The 21,962-nt window shown below is 35.6% G+C and overlaps 1 protein-coding gene across 1 annotated transcript in view; it reads right to left on the bottom strand.

Moving 5' to 3' along the window:
- Window positions 1–8,438: 8,438 nt before the first annotated feature.
- Window positions 8,439–21,962, bottom strand: part of LOC145787077 (cartilage oligomeric matrix protein-like) — a 56,410-nt gene continuing 42,886 nt past the window's right edge. The window contains exons 14-21 of the mRNA XM_082598795.1: window positions 21,363–21,453; window positions 15,613–15,720; window positions 13,711–13,889; window positions 12,118–12,261; window positions 10,545–10,646; window positions 9,996–10,196; window positions 9,628–9,739; window positions 8,439–9,133 (exon numbers count right to left, since the gene is read on the bottom strand). Coding sequence (XP_082454921.1) covers window positions 9,087–9,133; window positions 9,628–9,739; window positions 9,996–10,196; window positions 10,545–10,646; window positions 12,118–12,261; window positions 13,711–13,889; window positions 15,613–15,720; window positions 21,363–21,453 — 984 coding nt within the window. The 3' untranslated portion in view covers window positions 8,439–9,086. The remainder of the gene's footprint in view (window positions 9,134–9,627; window positions 9,740–9,995; window positions 10,197–10,544; window positions 10,647–12,117; window positions 12,262–13,710; window positions 13,890–15,612; window positions 15,721–21,362; window positions 21,454–21,962) is intronic.

Here is a 21,962-nt window from a genome sequence, read left to right as displayed (position 1 = left end):
TCTGACCAAGCATAAGGATCGACAACTGTGCATGTTTGGCTTCATATCCAGTAGTAGTGTAAGCAGGACCAGTAGTGTAGGCAGGACCAGTAGTGTAGGCAGGACCAGTAGTGTTGGCAGGGGGTCTAGAGGGTACTTTAAACCCAGACTCGGGTTGATTTTAGTGGCCACAACGTTTCTAAGGGGTCCGTAACTTAAATAAACACTTTGTATTCGTTGTATATAACTCGGTTTTCTCGGAAGTATCTTGACTTGGGCCCAAAGCTTTCATTGGTATCGGGCCCAACTTATTCTCTCAACGGGAACGGCCCTGGGCGAGACTTTGTATCGGATAGACACATTCGATTTTCTTGAGGGCTAACACTATTGAGAAAACTGTACTTTCAAAATAAAGGCTACTGAAGACACATCGGTTAAAATTATTATAAATAATTGAGAATTTAAATATTTAAATAATAAAGAATTGATAATGTTTGATGTGAAGTTCTTCTACCAGCATAAGATGAAAAAGTTGGATTCTAATTGTTTACCAAGACGCGCATCTGCATTTTCGATAATCAGAACTGCAATTTTCAAATTTATTTTCATACTATGAACACTCAGGCATTGCAAGAAACCCTACAAGAAAGGTTGTTGACGTGCCCAAGGCGTCCCAACCTGCAACCAATGAAGACCTCAGAAATAGTCTATGCAAAAGTAGGCTATTGAAATCATCACTTGTAAAAGTACCAGGCTGTTCAACATAGCAATCTACACTTTGTGATGCAATAAACATTGTGAATTATTGTTTTCTCTACTTTCAAGTTAAAAATTGAAATTCATTGCATCGGGGATTTCAAAAGCTTTTTTGTTTGGATTGAAATTTTATGCTCATTTTGCACCGGTTGATAGATGAATTTGTTGCATGCTGCAATCGCTTCCAAGAAACTCAGCAACGCCAAGTTGAGTAGGTAAGGTTTAGCAAAAGTTTAATGATAGTGAGATTACTCTTAGATTTAGCCTAACTAGAGCAAAATAAGCTGACAGCTTCAAACGGAGACCCATAGCTACAATATAAAACAATACAAAAAATAACACAAAACGAAATCATCTAAAAATCCGAATCAGCTGGAGTCTGAAATCAAATACAATCAAAACCAGCTGCAAATCAAAAGCAGCTGCGAAATAAGACTCCAGAAAAGGTAATAAAATAACCAACCACTAAGATTTGTTAGTGGTGCTTTACGGACTGCGAGTAATTTGAATTAAATTATAACAATCCATCGTTGGTGAGCGTGTGCCAAAGCACAATACATCTTTATTGATTCGGTGCGGCGTATTCGTGCAGTAATTAAACTTCAGCTTTGCCTATTCAGAAAAATGGATTTGCATATCGCAAAAAGTCACGTAGACTTTGCCAAGCAAATCCACGAATTTCCCCGAAAGGCTAAATTTGTTTTAAGTTATTTACATTTGTCACGTCAGCTGTACAAATCCAGACAAGGTTGTGCAGACAAAATAAACACAAAAACAATTTTAATACCTTTTTAATTTCAATTGCAATAATTTTCATTTAAGGTTGCTATTACTGTATGTTAAAATTAAATGTAGGATGTAACAATATTTTTAATTAGCTTAAAAAAGTGAACGTTTTTGTTTATACTTTATTGTTTGTACATTTTCCTGAACCTCTGCTACGTTTGGCATGTGATGTTCAGAAAATAAAATAAACCGAAGCAAAGTAAACGGAACAACAAATCCGACGTTTTTGTTTATTATAGAACTCTCACCAGGAAATCTATAGATTTAATGAACGTGACAGTTAAAAAATAATTTTAATGTACCGGTACCAAAACTTTGAATTCTGAAATTGAACTGCACAAGCCACTACAACAAGACTGAAGATTGAAATACGTCAATCGGAAAAGATGAGAAGCAAACAGCCCACCAAAACAAAGCAATTAATAAAAAATATTGTGCAGAGCCCAGTTAACCGCCCCGTTTTACTTTTCGGACATCAGGATTTGCATTGTCGATTTATTTTATGATTACTGCATTTTACTTTTTTTTAAACTCTAGTCCTTTTCCGACATTCTTCTAGGTCCGCTACTGCATTGTAGTCATATTTATTATTTTGTTAAGAATCTTATAATTGTTTACTCTATGCTGAAATGACAAACATTTTCTTGTCCTAACGTTTTCTTGTCCTATGTTTAAGAGCCATGACTAAACATGAGGCTCAACAAGTGAATTTCGAGGGGAACCAAAGATGATGGTGATATGTGCTACAAGTTGCTTACTCAAAGAATTTGTAGAGAATTGCTGATGTCACTACATTTTGAAATAATAATAAAGATTGTGCTGTTACAGATGACAAAAGTTAATTCGTATCATTTTGTTTATTTTTTTTGTGATTTTAAACATTGTTTTGGATTGCTAAAAATAAATTTATCTTCCTAAAATATGAGAAAATTCATGATGACCTGTTCGAAAATTAAATTCTTTGATTTTGGTACTTTCCAGATAAACCCCGTCTTTCTAGTCTTCTTGTACAAAATATGTGTTTATGCAACAGCAATTTATCTCTAAAGTGTAAAGTCCCTAATTACAATTAATTATTCTAAGTGGTGGAATCGATTTAATTTGACCACACCTTGTGGCTTCTTCATTCATTGCTTAGTAGCTTCTGGTTTTATCACAACGTTGGCTTTGAAGGCTTCTGTAGATTTAACATATTAGGTAAAATTCTATTAAGATTAACTGACTCCGGTCTCTCAAAGGACTTTCGTCTTCCCAATACTGCCAAGAAATTAATTTGTGAGGAATGCAATTAGATTTTGTTGCTAGTTATTTCTGTCGTTTGACCAATACCGACTGTGGTCATCAAGGTGGTTACCACAACTACTTTGGTCAAGCAATGGCTCGTAGGTCAAATGAGGACTCCAAACAAAGTTTTTATTTGTTTTCAACACTCAGAAGCCTCACCTTTCATGTTTGTGCTACGATGGAAGTGTTTTACTTTTTTGAGAGATATTAATTTGTCTGTTGAACAAATCGTTTAGCTTTAAAATCCCAGTGCAATATTGCGCAGCGGAAGCAATGTGACAAATAGGACCTAGGGAAATTACATTATGGGACGCGCAGCTTCGCTTTCTTACAACATTGTACAACGCACCACATATAAAAAAAAGTTTAATGCTATTTCTACGTCGCTGCATGAATGCAGTTTGTGCAATAGCTTATACAAAAGTTTAGGTTCACTATTTTCTACAAGTGAAGGAATGCGGGAAAACATTGATACGTGAAACATTATGACGTGAAACCAATGTGGTACAATGTTGAAAAGGTTAAAACGTCAAGATGCAGTGACAAGTTGCAATCAATCTCTAGTTCTTTAATGCAATGTAAAAGCTACGGCTCCGCTATTTTAAAAGGACAAAACATAAAGAGGTCACTGTTTCATTTCCATATTAAGTATTGCCGGATCATCACGACACGATTGAGAGAAGTCCCTCATAAACAAACTTTCATGCAGACGGCAAACCTTTAATTGCTCCTAAGCTATTATTAGCGACGAATCCACGCGTGGCGAGGCCACGATTTCGTCGTCATAACAGGATATGAAAATTGTTGATGCAAACCTAACAATTACATAAGTTTCCGGCACGCTCAAGCAGATCTGGCGACAAAGATGCAGAAAGTCTTCTGCAGGGCTACTCAACTGGCGGACCGCGGTCCGAATCGGGACCTTCTGGGTGTTGAAGGTGGACCTCGGGCTTCTGGAAGAATAACCTCATTGCCACATTTTAGGGCCTCTTTAAACAGATTTCCATTAGGGAAAAGCAACTTTTTTGATTATCCAAGAAGCTGGGGGTTTCGCTCCCAGACCCCCCAACGCTTTGCCGTCTTCTCTGACGTGCGATCCACACAGCTACACTACAAAGAAACATAATATATTTTTCCTTTTTTATTTCTTTGTTTGTGTCAGACAAAAATCTAAGTCGTGTTACATACTACCTGAAAAGTGTTTCGGTGCTCGCAGGCTACTAGGCCCTAGTTATTTAATTTTCGTGGTTGCATATGAAATATTCACTTGACGCAAAAATATTCAACTTGTCAAAATGGACCTTTGCTAACATTAGTTGAGTAGCCCTGATCTACTGTAAGTCTGCTTTTGAATATTCTCCTTCTTGGCTTGTCAAGAATCAGCTGCTTTCTCAGCATTAACATCCACCTTTTGTAGCGTCTACCATTTTGTAGAACTCTGCAACGTTAGCATTACTATGGCCGGGATGGTCATAAGAAAGCAACAAAAATTGAACTGAACTGGTAGAAAAGAACAATATTTGGTACAAGCAAGCCAAGAACATTATTAGTTATTTACAGTAATATTCTGGTTAAGGTCGCAACATAAAAGAAGTTGAAAATTTAAATGAATTCAAAGCTCGCTTGAAAACGATTTATTTCAATGAACATTATGACTGAAAGTACCGTATTAATTATCACCATTGTCATGTTACAGCGCCCAGGAGCATAGTTTGACTGTGGATGTGGCGCTATATAAATATTGTTATTATTATTACTCGGGCTGCAGCAAACTTTAGGATAACGCGTTGTACATGTACAGTATTAGGCTGTAGTGCGTATTGTTACGTAATATAAAGTCAAAACCAGCAAAACTAAAGACACTGATCATTAGGGTCAAGAAAATGAAGTATCTTCTGACAGGTGTCAAACCCACAACAATGCTTGATATGAACGACTCGGTTACATGTCTTGTAATGCAAAGAAATTTATTCTCACACGAATCAGTTCAATCATATATAGCTAAATTTAGCTATATATGATTGAACTGATTCGTGTGAGAATAAATTTCTTTGCATGATCATTAGGGTTAATCCCATCTTTTGTATTATCCACATAATGTCAGGTAACACCAAGCTTTTGAGTGAGTAACACACATTGGAAGTAATCTCTACGTTGCATCAGCCAAATTCTCCCTGTAAAACATGTAGGCCTAATGAATGACACTGACAATACAGTCTGGTTAAAGCAAAAAGTTTTTTATTGAACGTGCTTGCTGATGATGAAAACAACAATGAGTTCTTGCATGAGCTTTTGGATGATTGTAAATGAGGTGTTGTAAATAATGCAAGCAACAAACGATAACTCAGAAGATGAGAGTGATCAAGCTGTTTTCGAAGCTTACTTGTATCCTTCGGAACCAATGGAGAAGGATGTAATATTTCATAGGTTTGAGCAATGCACAACAAAGTCCTTGAAAAGAACTGCATAAAACAACGACACACTGACTTCAACACCATTCATCATAGCACATGACTAGGGAACTGTGTTCCGAAAGCTAGAGACAAACCGCTATTAGGCTACCACAACGAACCGCAGCATCAGGCTAAAACAGGTCGTTTGCATCTACACTTTTGAAAGTCCTTAAATTTTAACATCAGTCGTTGTGTCCTGATGTCATGCTCGAGCAGGAAGTGAAATTAAAACAACTGAAACGTTTCTTTAATCACTTTTAAGAAAAATAAAGAAATGTAATTGTGGAAGCTCATTGCAAAAGCAACAATAACAGTAGTAATGATATTATTAATGATACTTTGTTTTTTATGTAGCGTTGTATCCAACCCAGATGCCTGTTGCTTCCAGCGCTTTACAAAGTAGGCAGTGTCAGTGCTATCGAGTACATTACAATGATGTGTTTAAATTGTAAACTTCAGCGTCCTATTGTTGCGCTTAACTGTATATTTGATGACATCATCAACCTCTTCATCAAAATTTTATAAGTAATCGCATGGCCACCTAAAGATACGGCCTGGTTTGTCACATTTTGCAGAAATTTCCAGATTTTTCTAACTTTGGGCAAAGGTTTAAATAAATTTTTCTAAAAATTATATTTTTACGCTTTCTTTACTCTTTTCCCCAGATGACACAATAGGTTTTAACATCCTCACATGTTGAAAAACAAAGAAAATTTGATTTCGAAGATTTTAGTCAGACTGTTAATTTTTCAATAACAGTCTGATTTAGCGTTTTTCAACTTACTTTTTCTCATTTGCTACTGCTTCCCCAAGGCAACAAAAAAGTTTTGTCATTAGGAAATCGCAAAAAGTAAAAACATCTCAAAAAATATCAGTCAAGCACTAGCAGTAGCTGTAATCAAAATCTGCAAAATGTGACAAATCAGGCCGCATCTCCAGGTGGCCATGATAATTGTAAAGAACATTTAACAGCTGAAAATTTTGAGGCTAGATTTTGTGATAATCTTTTCCAAATTTGAACAGATGCGAACTCCAGAATGTTACAGCAATAATTAGGGCGATTTTTGTCACTAAAGTTACTTTTTTTTTAGTTGTACCAATCAACAAAAGAAATGTAGAACCAAAATTTCATGGTTGTGGGGTCAATATTTAAGAAGTTATAAAGTTACCAAAAGTCACTTTTTGTGTTTTTAGGTTACTTTTCATTTGTTAGGTCACTTTATTTTGCATACTTTTTTGCTTAATTCCTCTATTTATTTATCTACTAAGCAGTGGTTCCCAACTTTTTTTTGGCTGTTACCCTAACCTCCACCCTGAAGTGAGCCAATTACCCCCACGATCAATTTTCAAAAAAAAAGGTGTTTATTGCTATGTATTTCAAAGGGCTAACAATCAAAATGCAACACAATACTGAATACAAGATAAAAATGCGTGGAAAACATTCAATGCGAAGGTTGGGCCTGGACTTCAGCCGCCAGCTTTGTGATCCTGGGCTTTGTGGTACTGAGGGCGATTCTTGCGTCGCTTTCGACATCCAGGCGATTGCGCTTCTTTGTCTTCATTCCCAAGACAGTTGAAAATCCTTGTTTACAGCGATACTTTGTTGAAGAGATGTCAGGATATTTAATACCCGTATCGCTAATGTTGGTGCGTCCTGGAGTCTACTAGACCAGAAGAGTTCCAAGCCTTTCCCCTTGAAATCAAGTTTCAACGCTTTGTTCATTCGGAGAGTGATAAATTCTTCTTTGGTTGGAAAGTCGTCATCATCCACCTTGCTGTCATCACATGTGAAGGGCTCAGTGCACCATTGGAGACTAGCCGTGTCCAAATTCGGAAAGTAGTTGTCCATCCATCTTCTTGGCTAGCTGGCCTAAGTGGTCAGCTATGCCCTCCTTCAACGCCGCTGTCAACTCAAGTCCATTGCCTTCGAGGTACATGTCAAGCGTCTAATACTGCGCCACTGTGCCTCTTCCAACTCGCTTGTTCCACAATTTAACCTTTGCGATAAATTCTGCTACGGCTACTTTGGTGTCGATCACAGTTACATTCTTGCCTTGAATTAAAAAATTGCCTTTGTTCAATTCACCAAAGATATCAGCCAGATAGCACAGCTGGGAAATCCACTGTTGGTTAGAGAAGTATTCAGCCAAGTCGGACTTCTTCTCTATCAGAAAAACATGGACAGCATCACGAAGTTCGACCAGGCGGGTTATCACTTTGCCGCGAGACAGCCATCGTACTTCTGTGTGGTACAGTAATGCTTCGTATCTTTCTCCCATCTTCTTGCACAGTTCCTTGAAAAGACGGCTGTTTAATTCCTTCGCTTTTATAAAGTTTACAACCTTCACTGTTTCTAAATTGGGTCTCGTTACCCCTCAAAACAGGCAAATTACCCCCCGGGGGTAATTTACCCCCAGGTTGGGAACCACTGTACTAAAGAGATGATTTTACATTCTATGTAATGCCAAGACTTCTATTATTTATCTTCTACTATGGCAGGGATTTAAGGATTTTAGGTTTGCACGAGCCCTTGCTTGTTCTTATTGCGAGTATTCCCGAAAACTCGTAAAGTAATTTTTTCGGTATAACAAATTGTGTTAACTATATTTAACCACTTGTTTTCCCTGCAACAGCTAAAGTGTTTGATTGACAGAAACTTTCTGCCAGAGAATGTAAAACGTTACATATGTGTAATTTGAATGTGCAGTTTTGATTTGAGTACAAATTGAAACTAATTTCGATGCTTTTTTTATGTTGAATTGCTATTATTTCTTTCGTTTTCTTGTTTTCGTTGAATAAAGTTACTTTTACGCAAAATTAAAGTCACCTTTTTGACTTTTAAGGTTACAAATAAAATTTCCCTAGTAATAATGCAACTGTGTAATTGAAGCATTCTCATCTTATAGGCTTTTATATTTCCTGTTTTGTAATAAAATATCTACACCTTGACCATGGAAGAAGTTTATCTAAAGTTGCATAACTTAGAAATGATAGAGTTTACATGAGTTAACACATGTACAGAGGTTTCTTCGTAGAAAAAGTAGTTTATCATTTTATTATGTATCATTAAGCTTTCTCAGAAATCTTTTTTATTGAAGCAAGCGTATTAAACCTTTCAATAACAAAGCTTTTTCGAAATTACTTGCAGATGAAAACGCTTCAAATTTGGTTCACTCGAGGCTCACAGCGGCAACAGAAATACAAATACGGTATGTTTTGGAAAATAAAAGAGGCTTCAGTTGTTTTGCGTTGCAGTTGTATACTAATCACTAATATGTTTCTCCGCAGCCGATTGTAGCAAAAATTGACAGCGATAGACACCGTGTTTCCTCCATGAGGTACGGTTCGTCAGTATCGCACCACAAATTCATGCCACAGATTTCTTGACCTATACTTTTACCACTCAGTTGAATTCCTACCGTTGTGAAAAAAAGCAATGTCTGCATACAATTATGAGAACATAAACATACTTGAAATTTGTTTGTATTGGAAAAATATGTTAAAGTAGTGATGAGGGGTTAGATGAAAAGTTAAGACGCTTTTTTTTAAAGATAAATTCTTATTCATCAGAATAAGGAAATAACGATGCTGTATCTACTTGTACATTTTAATTTTACTGCACAAAAGTAGGTATTAAAGTTTCTCCGACACGCTTTGTTAGCAAACAATTGTTGATGCTGAGTGTCAGGTCATAATAATATTTATACAGAATCTACACTTTGCAGCCAATTCGCAGCAATGTGATGGTTGATGATAATTGAGACGAGCAATGTCATTTCAAGCCTCAGCTTAAGCATTCAATGTCTATTGGAATCCAACGTTGTCCGATCATGGCTCTTCTACATTGTAGGTGTAGAAGTCAGCCGGCACCGTATCTGCAAAAGTAAAATGAATATAATTGGAGAGCGACCGGGAAATAATTACGTCTGCAAGACTAAGTAATTCATTTTCCTAATCTTTAATATCTACTCTATTTAACTATGCCTTGTTGCTGGAATTTGATCAATTACGTTGAAGAGCAATTTATGCAAAACGACCCTTCATCCTTGAAAATGAAAACGAAAGTTTAGATATTGACTTCATGTAGACATAGAGTTTACAATCCCAGCCATCAAATAAGTCTTTTTTACATTACTTTTACGTCTACAGACGTTGTACGTTAAATTTTTTATAACCAATTCAATGGCTGCTCGACACCTGCCAAAACATCTAGACCGCGTCGCCGCCACTGCCCAAGGGTGGTAAAAGGCAGAGCCCCTCGACCCTTGAAGTGGCGAAGAAGGTTCAAACGAAGAAGATTTTTATAAAACAAAGTGATTTGAGTTATGTTTTCAGTTAAACAGTTGTAAGTTATTGATTGATTTCTTACCATTGCAGCGATAGTAGAGATTGGACCAGATAACGTTTTCCTGTGAAAAGCAGAAGACTCCCACCCGTCCTCCTTTCATTGTTTTGTCTATTATGACGTCAGAATCAGTTGTCTGTCAAAGAGTTGCTTGTTGAAAATTTTCAATTAAGTGAATCTAATGATCGGTTTATCCCAGACAGCCACTTTATCTGGTCCAGATCTTTACCAGATCGGGTACGATCTGACCCGATCTTTACCAGATCTGGACCAGATAAAGTGGCTGTCTGGGTAGCTTCTTTGCATACATATGGCTGAAAGCTTTAAAAAATCTACCAACGAAATCTTTCACTAACGTGTGTAGGATAGTCTATTTGTTGAATGGTACATACCATCTTACGACCTTGATACATCCTCAATCTGATGTAACCGACAGATGGTCGGTGAGATAATTCCCATCTATAGGAAGTCCTGTCTTTCCATCCAGCATCAAGAGGATCCTTCCACAGAAGCTTGACTTGGTTTTCTGTGTTTGCGGTCGCCCAAAGTGCGTTTCTAAGGTATTCTCCGGGTCCGGTGGTAGACTTAATTGCCTGGTGACAACAAAAACTGTCAAATATTTTACTAGATTGTCTGTAGTGCATGTTTACCCTAATCCAACCAGAAAAAGGCAAAAAAATAAGAGAGTCTTTCAAAATTGTCATGTCAAGTTGGAGTGTTGTTGAATTTATTTGCCTACAAAACAAAATCGGTTTATTATATGTGCAGTAACCTAAAGGGTATGTTAAAATTCTAAACAGACTTTTAGGTTGAATATACAAAACTCTGCAATATCGTTTTCACTTAGTAAGTTATTGATTCTATTAATCATTAAAATTAAAACCAAAACTTGATCATAGCAACATTCTAATTAACAGCTTTAAAATAAAGTTGATACCAACTTTGATTTGTATGCCAGGCTTAGCAACAGCACGGAAAGGGGTCGATTGCCAATAGGTCTGCTTCGATTGCTTCCACATCACCGAATAAAAACTTCCACTATCCTGCAAGCACACCGAGAAGTGACATGAAGACAGAAAACAAATTCGAATTACTTGCAGTTTAGAAACGTTGTTTGACATGAAAGCGTTAACACAAATAGAAACAAACGTCTGATTTCTATATCTGAAGATTATGAAGCTACCTCAAACCTACTGTACCATCTATTAACTTACTAGCACAGATTGCATATTATTGACAAAAAAAATCAAAAGACCAGCAAAAGTAACCATTCTCAAAAGGAGAACCAAATCTTGCATGCTGGTAAAAGTAGAAAACACATAAATAGAAAACCCACCAACACTGGCCTACTTTTAAATTACAACGCTTTTTGCCCAAATAGATGGAAATCTGGATTACTTCTATGTCTTTTATCTCGTGCCCGTTTGGTTTGTTCGACAGATTTATTGTTTCACAATGAAAATAATAAGTTGAAAAATATGCTACATTTAAATGGATACCCGTCATATTTTTTCGATAAAGTATTGAAAACTTTTTTGGATGAAAAACCGAAAGATATACCCGAAGAAGACGATTTTAGCAACTTTTTTGATACGGTATACCATTCTTGGGAAAAGATTCGGTAAGATTTTCAAAAAATCTAGCTAAAATTGTTAAAAAGAAATTCGATTGTGACATTTACCCTGTATATAGAACGTTCAAAGTAGGCAGATATTTCCAACTTAAGTCACCTACGCCCTTTGCTCTATGTTCTAATGTTGTGTACAAATTCAAGCAAATTGATGCAAGCCTGACATACATCGGTATGTCAACAAGACATTTATCGACTAGAGCTGGGGAACACTTGAATTTGAAGTCCATACAGAAAAGTGCCATTAAAGATCACATTTTCTCGTGTACAGTATGCAAAAACAACGTTTCTATAAAACAATTTGAGATTATGTCCAGAGGCAGGTCTGAGTATCAAACTAAGATCTTGGAAGCCTTGTACATAAAACGTCACAATCCACTTTTGAACAGACAATTGTATGCTTGCGGCTCATCTTTCTTGCTCTCTGTATTTTAAAATTAATTTTTTCGCACCTTGCCTTTCTACCATATCATGTGATCTGTTCAACACCTTTTGATGCAGTTACCTTTGATTCTCGCAGAGCCTATATCGTTGCGTTTGAGCTAGTCAGAAGTACAGTTCAGTTTTTGTTTTTTCGTGTTTATAGTTACAATAACTATTGTATTTTATTCAGATGTAGTAAAAGTTGTATATATGTTATTCCTGAAGAGGACATCGTGTGATGTCGAAAACGTTCGATGTTTAATTGTTGCGTAGTTTTGTGTTTTTTGTAAATATAATAATCTTTAATATGTTAAACTTGATAACGTTGCTCGGCTTCGTATGCCTATGGTTCAACATAAATAGAAGCCTGTTAAGTATAAGATTCGTTTTAAAACAGATTTGTATGCTGACAGAAGCAACCAGCTCTTCTTTTGTATATTAAACCTCAAATATTAGATTACCTGATATCCGAAGATGAACCCCACATAATCATCGTCAGTCAAAGTGTTAACATAGAAAGTTCCTGAAAAGTCAACTCCATTGAATGCAGTGTATCCAATGGCGAGTCCTGGATCACTATTCATCATTTGAATGATTTCCCTTCCCTATAAATGAACAGCGCATGTGACATGCAGTCATTGGAATGGGAGTTTGGTTTGGTTTGAAGTACTGGTATCAAAACTTAAACCTAGCAATTCTGTATTTGCGCTACACATTTTAACAGAAGATAAGTTGTAAGCTGCCAAGAAATTTAAAGTTTTGCCAGCCAAGTTTTCGTGGTGCCCCTATGCCGCATTTATCGTAGCAAGCTGTAGGTTATATGAAAACTTGTCCCCCTTTTGAATGCATGTTGTACCAAAGGTATACTTGCATCCAATAAAAAAAAGAGTTGATTAGTTAGATCTGACTAAATTTAATTTTTCCACTTATGCTGCAATTCACGTTTGGATATACAGTAGATTTGAATATTTACTATCCAGAGTGGCTTAAAGATATTGGTGTCCAGACAGCGCTATGGCTGAGCTATCTTCTTTGGTAATGTGTAGCCGAGTGGTGAGAACGTCTGCGCGACGTTCGAAAGGATGTGGGTTCGACACCGCTCCAGAGCACGCATCTGTGTCTCTGCAAAGACACTTAATGGCAAGCCAAAATAAGGGGAGCAGCTGACTCGAAGACTATATGTCACTTCGCTGCTTCCTGTCGTCTGTTGTATCGCATCTGTGATCGCAGTGTACTGTATGTTATCGCAAGGGGCGCAAATAAAAAGCATAATTATTATGTAGCTAACTGATCTAGGCTGCTGCTGAGCTGAGTCGGAGTCTGCCTCGCTTTCTGACCTGGTCTTGTTCTGAAACGATCCCTGTTCCATATCTAGAAAGCTAAAACCTCATTTGCTAAGGTAACAAGGATCAGTAGTCAGTGGATGTAACAGAAAATATATTTCGCACTTGCTAGTGCATCTTCAGTTCTGATCTGATCAGTTCTGATCAGAACTGACGATGCACTAGCAAGTGCGAAATATATTTTCTGTTACATCTACTGACTACTGATCTCTGTTACCTTAGCAATTGAGGTTTTAGCATAATTATTATGCGTGTTATTTTAATGATGACAGTTTGTTGCGTGATGTTCAACAATTGTACATAATGCAACACTGTAGATCGAATTTTGCTTTTAGCAGCATGATTGTTACTTAATTCACAAGTGTAGATACAAACCATCTATAATTATGAAATGTGCACAGTTTTTAAGCGATTCAATGTTTAGCCAGATACCAATAATCGACATTCTTCTTCTTTGCAGAGCTGATACAAAGTGTATAAAATCAACGCCGAATAAAAGCTTCCATGTTTTTCGGCGTCCAAGCAGATTAAAAAAATGTAAGCAATGTACATCTACAACCTATGAAAATATATTTTTCAGCACATAGTGCTCTGATTCTTACCAACAGTTCTATTTAAACTACTACCATTACCTTTCAAAACGTTGTATAGAGCTTTTCGTTTAAAAAGTGGTTGTAATAAAATACAAATAACATGACGTCATTTATGGACCTGGTTTTGAACGACCCAATGAGGATCGATCTGGGCATCACCTAGCGGATCTAGTCGTACAGTTTGAAAGGTTCTGAAATCCGTGAGGTGAACTTCAGCGTTTTCTGGGCAGATGTCAATCCGATCAGGAATCTTGTCAAAGTCGAAATCTCCTTCACAAACATCTCCGATTCCATCCACTGCAAAACAGATGCGTTACTGGAAAACTCTTTGTCTTTGTGATTACATCACTGGCTCAAATCTTACCCAGGTTTTCATAATCTCAAGATTAAGCTCTTAAAAAGCCTTTGTAGTGAGAAAATAAGCATAAAGTTACTTTTGCATACTCTTTACGGTATTATTATAATTGCAGCAACCAACTTTTGCAAGTGGTAATCATTCAATCAAAGAAATTAAAAACCATTCAATAACGAATTTGAAAAAAATAAAATTTAGAAGGCATCAGAGTTCAAAAGCAAAATCCCAAACGCTTTTCCAGCAAATGTTTGGTGTTTAATGGATGACAGTATGGAAATTACTTGTCCAAGTATTCATAATAAATTTTAAGGAAAAGAAGCGGTGTATCTGCAAACATCTGTTGGAGTGACCTATGATACTAGAGAAGGATCCATCAAGGATACAAACTGATATGCATAAATCATAGCGACACGTTTTTGAGAGGTTGCTGATATTTTTTTTTATTTTCAATCATACATAATAAAAGTTGAAATTCAATTGCTGACCAAACGTAATGCAAAAGAATTGAGAAAAGTTGTTACAACAGCCATGGTTAGACCTCACAAACTGTGGACTCTTGTTATTGATGCAACTCTAAGAATCAAGTAGTAATCCAAAGCCAATTATTTTATTGTCAATATAAGACAAAGCTCATGATTGGAATTTTTTAAATTGAATAAAAACTTCTGGTTTTATAAAGTTTCAAAACAAGAATATGATCTTGAAATCAGCCGAAGGCTTCATTCCTTTTGTAGATTTACGATATAAAATACGTTTTAATTTTAAGCTGACAAAGCATCTAGGTTAAAACTATTTATTCACAGTTTCACACATGTGTTTGTTAAATTAAGTTTAGGCGGTTTCCCCGCCCTTTAAATTGCTGCTAGCTAACTGCTATTTTCAAATAAATTCTTGGTGCTCTACATATCTAGTCACTAAGTGCAGACGACTTTGAGTCAAGGCGAAAAAGACAACAACAGCGAATATGGAATTTCCCACCACAAGAATTCAGTTCATTTCACGCATCGCGTCGTTGTTTATATGTTCGTGACACTTCGAGTTGTACGATATCGTCTTTTGTGCGATCGGATGCGGCAGATGTACCTTGCTGTACCACAGCTCATGAAGCTTATACATCACCATGTCAACTTTCTTTGAGTTTATTGACATCAAACCTTGAAGGAAACTGAGAAATTGATTCGTGCTCTATGGCTGCTTATGTACTTCATGTAAGCAAACAACGACTTGTTGACATTGCCAACTTAGAGCACATATGGCGACATGTTTCGGTAAAAAGAATTAAAATGCAAAGTTACATCAAAACTGACAAGACTTATTAAACCTGGATAGAATTATAATAACATAACTCGATAAAGTAAAGTTGCTTTTTAAAACAGACATAATAGAAAACTACAATATAAAACCAAACAACCACACGGCATTTAATATCATACAATTAGAGTGAACATAAAACTATAAGCTACGAACGTTTTCGGCCATACTTAAGTTAGCCCTTCTCAAGCAACAATAGAAAACTAAGGCAAGAAAAACTGTTTTGTAGTGTCTGTTGTAAACCTTCACGGTTCTGTTTCAAGAAACTTATTTTGGTAAGAATGAAGACGGTTTCATTGTCAGAATTTTAGGAACTACTAAAAATGTTAACCAACTATTTCACAGCGCACTTACAGTTTGTATCAAGCTGGTCAGTATTGGAAACCAATCTGCAATTATCTGGTCCAGGAGGAATCACATCTGGAATACCATCGCCGTCATCATCGTCGTCACAATCATCTCCTAAACATCAATCAAAAAGTAATACTGTAACATACAGTGGTGTGGGGGCGAGGGAATGGTTAGCTTCTATCAGCGTATTATCTTTTAAGATAATAAAAAGCTTTACTTTTGTTCATACTTTGACCCTAGACAAGCAAAAAAATGTAAAAGTTTAAATAAAAAAACGTAAGATTGTTTGATTTCGAAAACTTTTCAAATTACTTTTCGACATTAAATTCCATGCTTTGGTTTTAATCAAAACATTCATGGTTTTCTTGTGAGCTCATGGAAGAGATAACGCTTTAAAAATAAAAGTCAGTGGGCTTCCATCAGTTTTTCAAAAATTTAATAATTTACTGGTTTTACTTGAGTTTCTTTGTAAAAAAAAATTGCCTTGGTCAAATGAAATGTATGCATTTAAGCTTAAGTTGTGCGAGCAAACGCCGATTTTTCTTGAAATCAATGTTACCGATTTCCATCTAATGCAAGAGTATAAAATTTTAAAACTCTTATATGTAAATTCAGGACCTACTGGGGGCTAAATATAGTGTGAACTATATCATAATTAAGTAAAGTATGTTAAAAATATTAAAATTTATAAGCTTCCAGTCGCAATGTTTAGGTTTGCCATACAAGTACATTTGATATTTATATAGTAAACGGCCCCAAATGTAATATAGTACACTGTACAGTATATGACCTTCATCATTATTAGCAAAAGAAAAAACACATGGCATCAACAATACAAGGTGGGTAGCCACTTCAGTATGTCAACCCTTAGTAAGACCCAATGACACTGTCAACCAATCAGAACATGTTTAAGTGGCTTCTGTCCAATTATGACCCTTCTAGCGTTCAGCCAAAGAGTTGATCCGTGCTTTCAACATTGTTTTGTAAATATAGTTACGACAGTGGCGGGATCGAACCAACGTCATCGAAATGTATTTCCAAGCTTCAACCTTCTAGGCCACGCTGGCTACCGCGAAATGTTCCCTAAATTTAGTTTCTACCAGAACTGTTTGCCTTTTTTCTCTATTTTACCTGTACTTCTGATTGGTTGATTGCTTCAAAGCTTTACTGGCTCTTACAAAAGTTTTTATGTTAAAGTGGCTACCGACAAGATGTTGGTAAGAAGTAAGGAGTACAGCCCAAACAAAAACAAGACGCCGATCAATTGCGACGTCAGCATGACTCTCGTTTAATGCTTTAGATTAGTTTCAATGATCAAAAAATAAATAAACAACATTCTTCTTTCAAAAAATAAACTTCGTTTTCCAATTTGAAAATAATACAAGAAACGCAACATCAATAGCATACGTAGTCAGAGAATCTTGCTGGGGCTTTTCGTTTACCTGAGGACATTCTCTGACAGGTTCTTGTTGTTCAAGCTCTTATGGCTTGAATGACGGAGGTCTAGGTTCAACGGTCAAGAACCATGCCGTTCACTATCACGTTTGTTAAGTTTATGCTTTAAAAATTTAATTTATTATTGCTAGGAAATACGTTTTAGTAAAACACGTGGAGCGTAATAGTTATGTCAAATTAGGCAGCTTAAATTACATCATAGCTGTGTTAATCACGAGAGAAAAACAAAATGATCTTACACCTTATACCTAGCTCATAATGATATCTGCACGAAGTTCAAAATCAGTAAACCACAGAACTCGTTACAGTAGGCTACAGCACAATTTGTTTCGTGTTATTGATTGTGATATGGTGACGTCACAATCATTTTAATTAGGCTACACAAAAAGAAAGTTCACTCAGCGGCACCAAGCGAATGAAATTCTTTGCAGGAAGTAAAGTTTTAACAACAAGTTAGAATTTTATGGAGTTAAACTTCGCCAGCACTTTAATGCAGTGGTTTCAAAAACTTAATACTCACGTAGACGTTTTTCACAGAGTACAGAAACTTAAGCTTCTAAGAGTGAGTGAAATTGTTTTGCAAAATTATCTTAAATATAGAAGCAAAATTAAATTTCAGATTGGCAACGCTATTTTTACAATCGTCATTAAATAATAGGACGTTGGAACGGTAACGCCTAGAACATCACACAAATAAGGCAAAAGAGAAAATTGAATTGAGTCCTGTCTTTGTCATGAGTTACCAAGGGGGGTGGGGGGGACTTGTATACCTGGGACTGGTAAATAAGTCCCCCCACCCCCCTTGGTAACTCATGACAAAGACAAGACTCAATTCAATTTTCTCTTTCGCCTTAGTTGTGTGATGTTTTAAGTTTTTCCCGTTGGAACGCCTGGTCAATCTAATCATAAAATAAAGAGTCTAAAATGTACTTTTTGCAAAAATTTGCTGAATATGAGATTAGTATAGTTTCTACATTTCAGGCTATTTTATTATTTAATCTAAATATGTAATAGATTACTTCAAGCATGCTTCAAGTTTATTCTTGTTCCTGCAATCATAACGTTTAAGAAGCCTGTTTAGAATTTGGAGTTCTGATTGGAATCCCCTGCTAAGTTGAAAAATTATTTACGTCTTTCTACAACTTCTACTGAACATTTTAAGTAAACAAATTGAGAAAATTAGAAGCATGTGTAAACAAGTCGATGTAAAGTTTTTTTTATTTACATAGGCTACTTCGTCAGTTCGCCAACATCGCCATCACTAAAACATTTAGCATGGTCACAACTCTTTTTTTTTTAAGGAAATGACAAGTCAGATAGACAATAAGAAATCTCGCGCTGAATTCAAAGCCCAATGCTCTACCACTACATGCTTATGACTAATAGAACCTACACGATATGATGCCTTAGTCAAGGATATGCCCAATTAAGTTTGTTTCCGATCGTTACAATTGCAATATGACAACATGCACGTCACTGATGCAAAAATGTTATAATTGTGCATTGTTGATGAATTAACAATGCGCAATTATTTATATTGAACACGGCAACCATGCGCAATTATTTATACATTTCCCTTGTGTAACATTTCCGGATTGCTAACTGTAGTTTTAACTCAATCTTTAATAAATGAGAAAATTTGTTGTTGCTGTGAAAAAGTAAGAAAATTTCACTTACTTTTAACGAAAGTTGCAATAAAAAGTGCAGTTATGCACAAACATTTTAAACAGTAATACTTTAGTAATGCGATTTATTCACATAAAGTTTCCAATATTTCCAAATATTCTCCGTTAGAAATTGAGAATTGTTCATCTAGCATGCTGAAGCTTAAAAAGTTACAGCTGAATGTTGTATTAAAAAAAAAAAAATTCCCAGAAAGTTGTTAAAACTCATGAAATTGGTTCAAGATATGTTGCTGTATACTGTAAGTTAGATTTGTTTTAAAAGCTATTTAAGTTGTAAAAACGCTGCAAAAGTTGCAAAACATGTCCGAGCAATGACATACACTGCAGCACTTGGTGGCAATCTATGCTACAGTTTTCATGTCATGTAAAAGTTTTCAATTAAAAAAGACTTTTGTGTAATTAGATTATTACTAAAATTGTTAAATCTGTCAAATTGCATGATATCACAAAATTTGTGTCATTTTATTTTTTACATTTTCGATTGCCATCGTAATCGGTTACATATAAATTTCCGAACAGTCAGTTAATGTCAAAATTTTATTATACTACCATTTTAATTTTCTTTAAATTAAATTTTTTGGTGAATTTTTCAGATAATCACAATTATTATCAATCGTTGATCTTACTGCTAATCACAGTTTGGATAGTTAATTCAACACCATACTTTGCAATAAATGTTAAGTACGGTAACTTGTTTTTGAAGCATTTTTTCAGGATTTCTAAAATTTGTAGCAATTGTATTAGAATTGAAACATGGTTACCGAGAATCTGATCATAATGACAAGATTTATCGGATAGAAATTAGACAGCCACGCGTAGAAATTAGGAAATTCGTTGAAATATTGGGATAATTAAGAAAATAAAAATGCTTGGATGTGGTAAGAAAATCAAACGTTAAATATAAACTCAATCTAAAATTAGAATTCTTAGTGTGAAACACACCTTGCAAATTTCGATAATTTATTCTTGTTTAATTGAATTGTCTTTATTACATTCTTCAACTTAAAGGCGCTAAAAATTAGCACCAGGACAGGTATATTTTGTCCATTAAGTTTGTTGGTTAAGCTGTAATTTTAACACTTTTCATAATAACACACCAATGTACTTTAGAGCACTCGAATCGTTACGTGAGGGCGGAAAATTAAATGAACATTCTGGATTGCAAAACAAATTTAAAAAAGCTTAGACTAATTGGACATGTAGACAGAAATTTATTTGGTTGCAAAATAATTTCCGATGCGAGTATATGCCAAAAGCTACTTGTAAAGCAGCCAACAATTTAATTAGGTAGCATCTCGATATCTTCAAAACAAGAATTCTGACATTTTAAAGCAATCCTCGCATTCAAACCTGTACTGTAGTTTCTGTCTTGATTTCAACAATTTGGTCTGCCAAGTATGCTACTGTGCTTAGGAACAATTCATTGTTGCGACGGGTATTGCTTTTATGAATGTAGAAGCTAAACGAGGTTAGTTTGTTTAAGTTTACTCCATTATAAATCTCAGGCATATATCAGCTAATTTTATTTAACTTTGGTTATCGCTATCTCCGCTTGCAGCAGATAGCGCATCAACATGGGTTAATTGACAGGGTTCCATGCGATTTTATGAGCCGTACTGCTTCCATGCTGGCTCAAGACAGATTGGAAGAGGGTGATATGTAACTTTGGTTAATAACGTTTATATGCTGCTATCCGGAAAATGATTTATCATCGAATATTGTTTATGTAGTATCCAGGGAAATTGAAGATTTTGATAAAATATTGAATGAGGCTGTTAACCAGGAGTGCATTTAATTCAATAAAATTATAAATTCGTATGGTGACAAATATGCGAAATTATTAATCGAATCAGGATCCTAAATTTGCATAATTTTTTAAATTGGACAATCTACTGAGCTAAATTATTACAAAGTGTTTTAGGTGACAATCTGTATTTATTTCGACGTTTTGTCGATCAAACGCGACTGACTTCCTCACAGGGCTAAATCGTAGAGAATGATTACTTGTCTAGCATGGCAGGACATTTTGTTTGAAAAGTTAAATTCTGCTTATCTGAAAGTTTCTAAGATACAATTCAAAGTCATTGTTTGCCACGAGGCAGATACAATGGATTGCTTTGACCTTAGCATCTCAAAAAGAGCAGGCTAGAGCTCTTCTTATATTTCACTGAATGTCTGACCGTTTCATGCTTGATTTAACTCACCTATACGCCTTCTCTTGGTCGATTTGTACTATTTATAGAATATAATTATGTTACATTATTATAATACATGACATTTGTTGTTGATACGTTAAAATTGTTAACATAAATTTATACACATACAATATATTTCTACATTATATTATTGTTATATGTTACATGTTTGAATATAGTTACTACTTTCTAAAACCTCCGCAGCCTGTTTCACCCTAAAAGGGGGATCATCAGAAGGTCCTTATTCAAATAGATTAACTATATTTGATGTGATTTGCTCTGCTTGGCTTTTTGATTGGCATTGAGCACTGTTTGTAGTATTAATAATGTTTATTATTTTATTACATTATTGATGTATATCGTACAATTTATTATCTACTTGTGCAATATATTGATAGACTACTGTTCTTCTATTTACCCAATCCATCGTTGTCTGTATCCAGTTGCGAACTATTAATGTCGTTCGGACAATTGTCATAGTTGTCCTGCACCCCATCACCATCACTGTCCTGCAGTCAAACCACGTGCTGGTTAGATTGAACTTTTGTATCTATTGCTTCATTTTCAGAGAGAGTCACACAAGCAGCAAAATCCGTCGTTTTTACATTGATTCAACGCCTACAGACGTTTGATAATGACGGAGTTTAAAAGTAACTGATTTAAAAATGAATGAATTTGCTGTCTGGGAATGTCTCACAGGGAACGCAGCAGTGCACTAAGACCTTCCTTGCATTTGAAGGGAATGTTGGTCATGTCGGCAGGTTCGATGAATATGAATATTACAACGCTTTTATTGATATTCAAATGCTGTGTATTGTGTAAGTGATTACTGGTCATACAAGTGAACCGACGCAAGTATATAGTAATAGTGACGTAATGCAACGGAGCTTTATGGTTTAGAGTTGCTAGCAGCAAGTACTTCCCTATACTTGCAACGCCAATGGCTGTTCATGTTGCTGTATGTTTTTTTTTTTTCTTTTTGCTTATGAGGCAGCAATTCAGGTAGCATTTCTCAAGT

This window comes from Aplidium turbinatum, chromosome 18 (genome assembly GCF_918807975.1).
Source record: "Aplidium turbinatum chromosome 18, kaAplTurb1.1, whole genome shotgun sequence".
NCBI classification, from domain to species: domain Eukaryota; kingdom Metazoa; phylum Chordata; class Ascidiacea; order Aplousobranchia; family Polyclinidae; genus Aplidium; species Aplidium turbinatum.
Note: the sequence above shows the minus strand (reverse complement) of the source record. Positions and strands in the feature narration are given on the sequence as shown.